This window comes from Psammomys obesus, unplaced genomic scaffold (genome assembly GCF_907164565.1).
Source record: "Psammomys obesus unplaced genomic scaffold, mPsaObe1.curated_primary_1811, whole genome shotgun sequence".
NCBI lineage: Eukaryota > Metazoa > Chordata > Mammalia > Rodentia > Muridae > Psammomys > Psammomys obesus.
In genome coordinates, this window is record NW_026592325.1 from 815021 (window position 1) to 821858 (window position 6838).

Below are 6838 nucleotides of genomic sequence, written 5' to 3' on the forward strand. Positions count from 1 at the left end.
GGAAATGGCATAAACTGGTTCCTCCAGCCTGGAATGCCCGCCCAGCCCTGTGGCATGGGCTCTGGGCTCTCCAAACATTCCTGCCCTTCTTCTAGAGCTTCACAAACTCTATTGACTCCTGCTGTGTTTCTGCACAGCCTAAGAACCCAGGTCTCCTACTTGCACTTGGCTGGGGACAAACCAGCCCTTCTGTCCCACTAGGTTACAAAGAGAGGGCCATAGCAAGGTTCACAGGAAGGGATGGGCAGGACTGCTGGCAAAGCAGAGCAAGCCCTTCCCAACAGAGGCAGCTCCCATGCTGGCAGCCCTCCAGCCCCCAGAGCTTTCACATGGTGCCAGAGGGATTTGTCCAAATGCACAAATCTTACCGCCTCTCTGGTGGTCCCCATGTTCTCTAGAGTTCCTTCTGACCTCTGCACTAAGCCTCTAAGAACCTGGTACCCCAGACAGCTGCATTTCTCTGTAGCAGCCTGGAACATTTGCTCTTCTCCCCTTTATCCAGCCTCCCAGCCTTTGTTCAAGCTTCTGCAGAATCAGGAAGCCTGGCTCTTGCCATTATTCTGTCCAAACTCTGCTGGCCTTGAAGACACAGTTAGGGAACCCAGCCTTCGCTCACTGCTCCAACCTGCTGCCTCCTCTAGCCCATGGGTGGCTCTGTATAAAAAAATCATCATTTCCTTTATAAAACGCCAGTCCTCCTCCCCACCTCCTTCTCACAATCACTGTTTTTCTTCCTGTCTTCTTTTGTCCACTGAGCAAGACCACGAAGTGTTCTTCCTCTCCAAGTACTGGAGATGGCTAACTGTAATGATTCCTGTGTGGCTGAGATTGCCTCAGAGGTTGAAAACTGGTAATAATCAAGTTGGATCTACTCTCTGCAAATTAATCTCATCCTTTCTGGGATCTGATTACATTTTCTCTTGTGCCTGGGTTCTCCTAGCTACACAAAAGTCCTTGAACTGCCTTCCTTCCACTCCTGGCACAGCTGGCATAGCTACGGCTGGATGCTCAGGCTGTACACGGTACAGCTCTAGCACCATCATTCACCATGAAGTGATGACCTGGACTCATCACATTGGCCCCAGCACCCAATGCCATCTCCTCCCTCAGCAGCCTAGTGTTCAAAGAAACTCCACACAAATTGGAAAGCAACCCTTCACTCATGGGCAGGATTTCCCACAACCTCTACACTAGGCCTTCGTAATCTCCCTTCACCCTAGTCTCACCTCTCAGAGTGGAGGCCTGACCCTTCTGCCTTTTGATCTGTAGCTGGTAATGAACTACCACCTCTCTCTCTCTCTCTCTTATGTATCCTTCCTTGGGCCTCAGTTTCCCAGTTATGAATAAAAGGACTTGGCTCCTTCTCTTCTGAAGCTTATCTATATAATTCAACATAAATGTGGTTGGTGAGAGGAACTAGACTTTCCTCCATACTGTGCATTTTCAAGTCATTGGGTTTAGGCAGCTCAAGAAGAGAAGGGATGTTTTCAAGCTGATAAGTTGCCTGGAAGAGCTGAGAAGGGAAGAGTAGTCAGATCTTGCCAGAGGTCATCTGCAGAGCTCCTTGGGGTGGCAGCTGAGTAAAGGACAGAGGCACCAGGAAGGTGAGTCACAGAGGAGAGAAGTCTGGCTTGCCTTGAAGGGAAGGACTGAGTGTGAAATAAAAAAGTAGTAGAGCAGCTCCAGGCAGCAGTGCTGGAAGGCCGGGCAGTTTCTATACCCTCCACCGGGCACTATTCCCCATGGACCTCAGCCAGGGACCTAGAGGCCCACCAGCAAATACATAAGACTTGGGGCTACCCCTCTCCCAGAATGAGGAGGGAGTGGAAAGATTCCTTAGTGTCCAAAAAACTTGGTCTCACATCCAGGCTTTGCCCAGCTACCTTGAGGGAGTTTTTAAAAAGGGGAGTGCCTGTCTACCTGGTAGGATCATGGGGCAGTAAAGGGCTTTAGCAAATTCCTTGGTGCACAATGCAAGAAGGGCTTGCTTTAACTGCCATTGCTGCTGTGGTGGTGGTGTCCTGGCAAGAGACTTGGATCCAGGCATTCAGACCTGTGCACACATGAACAGGACACATGCAGAGTGGGCAGCAGAGACCCAGCGGAGGAGGCCCAGCAGAGGAGACCCAGCGGAGACCCATGCTCTCCCTTTGTGAAGAGCAAGTGTGGGAAGGGGCCAAGACAGGAGAAAGAAGGGGCAGAGAGCCTTTTCCAGCCTCCTGGTGTCATTTCACTGTGCCTCCCCCAAGAGGGGAGGGGAGGGAAGTGGGAATAGGGGTGTGTAGGTGCATTGGTTCTTCTGTCTCACACAACTAGCCTCTGTCCCTGACAGGATTTCTGTGTAATAGCTGGAAGTATCAGGCACCTGAGTCACAAGGCCAGTGCATGGCTGAGGATTGGGACCTGTCCCAGAGTCCCAGGCAGCTCAGTGGCACTCACATCTAGAGTGTGGATAGGTGACCACATTTATTCCATCTTTGCCATGCCCATGGGTCTTGGAGAGGTGAGGTTCACACCAGGCCCCACAGGGATGGCATGGCACCTGCCAACGTCACAGGCTGGGTGTGAGTTCATGGCAGATTCTCACACACCAGCTCCCAAGCTCAGGACTGCTGGGGCCAACCTCGCCCAAGTGTGGCCAGCACTATGAACACAGGCTTTCCTCAGCTTGGCCTTCCAATGCGTTGAGGGGGCTCATTTCGCAGAGTGAGGAGTGGGGGTCTGAATCACTCAGGGCCTGGCACTAGAGCAGATGCTGGTGAATGAACGCCTGGCTGGATGAATGAAGGAACGACTAACACCCACTCCCTGCGAACCTGGCTACAGCGCTAGGCTGTGGAAGAGCAGACAGAGCCCATGGGACCCCTAGCAGAGGCCCCGCCTGCTTTGCCTGGCACCTGAGGCTCTGCCTCGGGGTCCGGTGGGGGGCAGGGTGCTCCCGAGCTGTGAAGTACCCCTCCAGCAGCCTGACCGTAAACCCGGGTCTCCTGAATCAGCTGGAAGCAAGGGCGAGGGACTGTCGCACCCAGGATACAGAGTGACAGAACAAGGGGGCGCGTCCTGGTTTGCGTGGCGAGGCGTGGGATGGATCGGCGGCTGCGGGACATCCCTTTGAGTCCCGGCCGGGGTCTACTCCCCAATCTCCCGGAGGACAGCGACAGCTCCTCGCTGTCAGAATGGACAGGGGAGCGGCAGACCTGACCCTCTGCAGCGGGGCGAGCGAGATGCGGTGTCCCGCGAGGTGACCGGGGGCGCGGGAAGGACGCGGGGCACACGGAATCTCTTATGCAAGCCCGGAGGTCCGGCCGGTTGTCAAGGTCCGGCGCCTCCGCCCACCTGGAGAGGGGTTCACCTGGGCCGCCTGATCCCTCCCGCCGCTCGCCCCGCGCCGCGCTCACCTGCGCCTCCCGCTTTGGCCATGTCCGGGGCGGCGGGCTCCGCTGAGCTGCTAGCTCCCGGCCCGGCTACGGCGCCTCCGGCCGGAGTGGACTCTCTGGGCGCCGCGCCCCGCGCCCCCGCCCCGATCGCTCGGCCGCCTCCACCGCAACCGCCGCCGCCTCGCCGCTCCCTCCCGCTCCCTTAAAGGCGCCGAGCGGCGGCCGCGCCGCCCCCCTCCGCGCCGCCGGGGAGGGACTGACGACGGAAGGCGCCCGACACCGCCCCCGCGGGCCCGCACCCCCGCCCGAGCCGCGCGGCCACCGCAGCGCGCGGGAGGCGCAGCCCACCGGCTGCGGCCACCGAGACCACGACCCGCGCGGAACGGCCGACGTAGGCAGACTCGGGATCACAGCTCGCAGACGCTGCGGGCTGGGCATGGATGCAGACACGGACTGCGAGCCTGGGGCGCAGTGACCCTGAGCCACGGCGCCAGGAAGAGGCACTCCTAGGGCAGAAACAGCCCTGGGAGAGAAATCCAGGGAAATAGGAGCTGGTTAGAGTCAGTGAAAGGGACAGGGTGAGAGCAAGGAAGATTAGGACTCAAGAGATAGAGAAACCTAGAACGAAGTCTCGCAGCGATGAGAAGCAGCTGGGACTTCTCCATCAAATCCGACTTCAGGGGTGCTGGGTGCTTGGATCTGCTCTAGCCTCAAAGGAAAAGGGCTTTCGTCCTGTTAACGCTAAAGGACCCATGAAACCTGCAAACCCCACCTACTGGTCCAGACTGAGCAGGGTTAAGAGCACCCTGACAGGAAGCAGTGCTCCCACTAACACTTTTTTCATGGAAGTGCGGGCATTCTAATTAACAGGCCTACCTGTTTGTGGTTTCTGCCCAAGTCAGGGGATCCACAGAGATGGCCAGTCATTTTAGATGGGGCCTAGATGATTGAAAAATAGGCCTTAACTCTAGGCCACCTCTGGGAGCTCTGTGGGATCAGCCTTCTGCCTGGCTCCCTGATGCTGGCAGGCTCTTCAGAGGATGGCTGGGCCTCACCTGACCTCTGCTTCTCTCCAACAGTCTACACCAAGCACCTGACCTGTGTACCAGATAGTTCCATCCCTGGGCCAGCCAGAACTTTATTGTAGCGTCCCATCCTCTGACCCATAGAAGCAGAGAGCACTTAGGGCCTCTGTGGACACTTAGCCTGTACTGGGCTTTGACTCCCCGAGTCTATCCACATTAATCAGCCCTTTTTCTCCCTCTCCATTCCACCAAAGGCAGTGAGCTCAGTGCCTCGTGCAAAAGCCTGTCCAAAACTTTCACACAGAGCTAGCAGCAAAACAAAATAAAACAAAACAGTTCTTAACCTTAACAGAAGTCTCATGCTTGTCTCTCTCCTTTCCCCTGTCCTTTCCTCCCTTCCCCTTTTTCCTTCCCTCCTCTCTCTCCCTCCCTCTTCTCCCCTCCCTCCCCACCTCTCCTCTCCTCCCCACCTTCTCTGCCTTCTGATGCCTCATCCACCAAACCAGTGTTTCCTAGGATCTTCTCTGCAGACCTGGCTTCACTCGGGAAACTAGCCACCATGCTTCGACAAAGATTGCCTGTCCTAGTTTTAGCTATGAATGTCTCACTTCTCAAGAAACCCTTTAATCCCAAGGACTCCAGAGTCAGACAGCAACACAGACTCCTGTAGACATGGAAGTTCAGAAGCCCCAAAGTCATGAATTCAAAGCTGTACACCAGCTTGTGTCACTAGCAGGGATGGCACGGATACCCCCTTTCCCACCCCTGACCCTGGAGAAGACGTCTTCCTCACAGGGGAACTACAGTGGATGGGCGTTAGAGCCCTCTGTGTGTGGCTTCCTGTATGAACTTCTGTTAAGTCTTGATGGGCCCTCTGGGGCATTATGTGTCATGCCCAATTTACACAGAGGGAACAGAGGAAGAAAATTCAGTGTCCTATAGAACTCCATTTCGGGCTGAGCTCTGTCCCTCTAGGTCTGCTTGTCCTCACACTCCCCTGCAGCTGTGGGAGTTTCAGAAGCCTAGCAGCTTGTACAATGTCTCGATTTGTTCACCTAGTCTGTGGGCACATGAGTGGTGAAAGTGACACCACTGATTACAGAAGACATAATGAACCTGTCACAGAAGGGACAGAGCTGGGCCCGAACACTACCCCAAGTCTTGACTCACAGCAGGACCGTGACCACAAGCTGACAGCAGCCCTGCTTCTTAGGCACAGTGTGTGTGTGTGTGTGTGTGTGTGTGTGTGTGTGTGTGTGTGTGTGCATGTACATATGTGTGCACAGGACATGCATATGCATGAGTACATGTGTATATGAATACCTGTGTTCACATTCACATGCACATAGACCCAGGAAAAGACTCCTGCTTACAGGTGATAGGAACCCCTCAGATCCTCCTCTGAATCTAGTCAGTGACCTTAGGAGGGGGTTGTGTCAAACAGATGGGCACTTGCAAAGCCATCTCACGGCCTCCCCATTCCATTCTTCAGATGGAACAACAATGGACCAGAGCAGCCAGGTGAGAAAGCAGACTGGCCTGGTCTCTCAGGCAGCTTCTGTGCACAGACCTGGAGTGACTGCTTTCAGACAGAACAAACACACTGGGGACTCAAGGCTGTAGAGTATAATGGGAGTTAACTTCCTGCATCAGAAGAATCATCCTTAATTGAAGAAAAGAATAACTAGCAATTTGCAGCAGCTGACCTCCCTGGCAGGTGGAGGGAGGACCTGGAGCCCACTAGTGGTGTCTCCTAAGCCTCCAGCTGCTGGTGGAAGAGTGATTGTGTCAAGGCTTCCTTCTCTGAGTTCACAGTGCTTCAGCCATCCTGGTGGCCAGCCACTCTCCAGCCCAAGTAGATATGAAAACCTGGAGAACTGGGGAAATGGAACAGGGTCCAGGCCAAGCTCAGGCACAGATGTGGTCCAAAGGTAGAACTCCAGGCCGGTGGGCAGGGGGATCTGGTCTCAAGATGGCTCCCTTACTAGCTAGCCCCCAAGCATGAATATCAGTCCTAGAGAAATGGTATTCAAGCCGTTGGCATGATAAGCAAGATCGGGGAGCCAGCATGACCACAAGGAAAGCCAGCTAGACTGGTCCAGCTCATTTTCTTTCTGGATTTCGTTGTAAAGGCTGATAGAGTTGGGCATCACCACACCATCTGGGCATGGGCACAGCTTCCGCTCAACTCTCACACAGCAACTTTGAGGACAATACAGTGAACCCACAGCAAGGTGATGACCTGATCACATGGTGTGTCTCTGTCACTCTGGGATGGCTCCAGTGGAGGGTGGCAGTGGAGCCATTATGCCTGCTAGCAAAGATACCCAACCAAGAGGCAGAGAGCTGTCTGGCAGGTACATGGCGACTCACAGTGACCTTCAAGGCTGGGGCTATGAGCCACAGCCAAGAGGATGAGATGACAGGAACAGACAA

At 55.0% G+C, this 6838-nt stretch overlaps 1 protein-coding gene across 2 annotated transcripts in view; it reads right to left on the minus strand.

The window, feature by feature from the left end:
• Pitpnm3 (PITPNM family member 3) overlaps positions 1 to 3496 on the minus strand; it is an 85946-nt gene extending 82450 nt beyond the window's left edge. For both annotated transcript variants that reach the window (XM_055613094.1, XM_055613093.1), the window contains exon 1: positions 3399 to 3496. In XM_055613094.1, coding sequence (XP_055469069.1) covers positions 3399 to 3420 — 22 coding nt within the window. In that variant the 5' untranslated portion in view covers positions 3421 to 3496. The remainder of the gene's footprint in view (positions 1 to 3398) is intronic.
• Positions 3497 to 6838: the final 3342 nt, after the last annotated feature.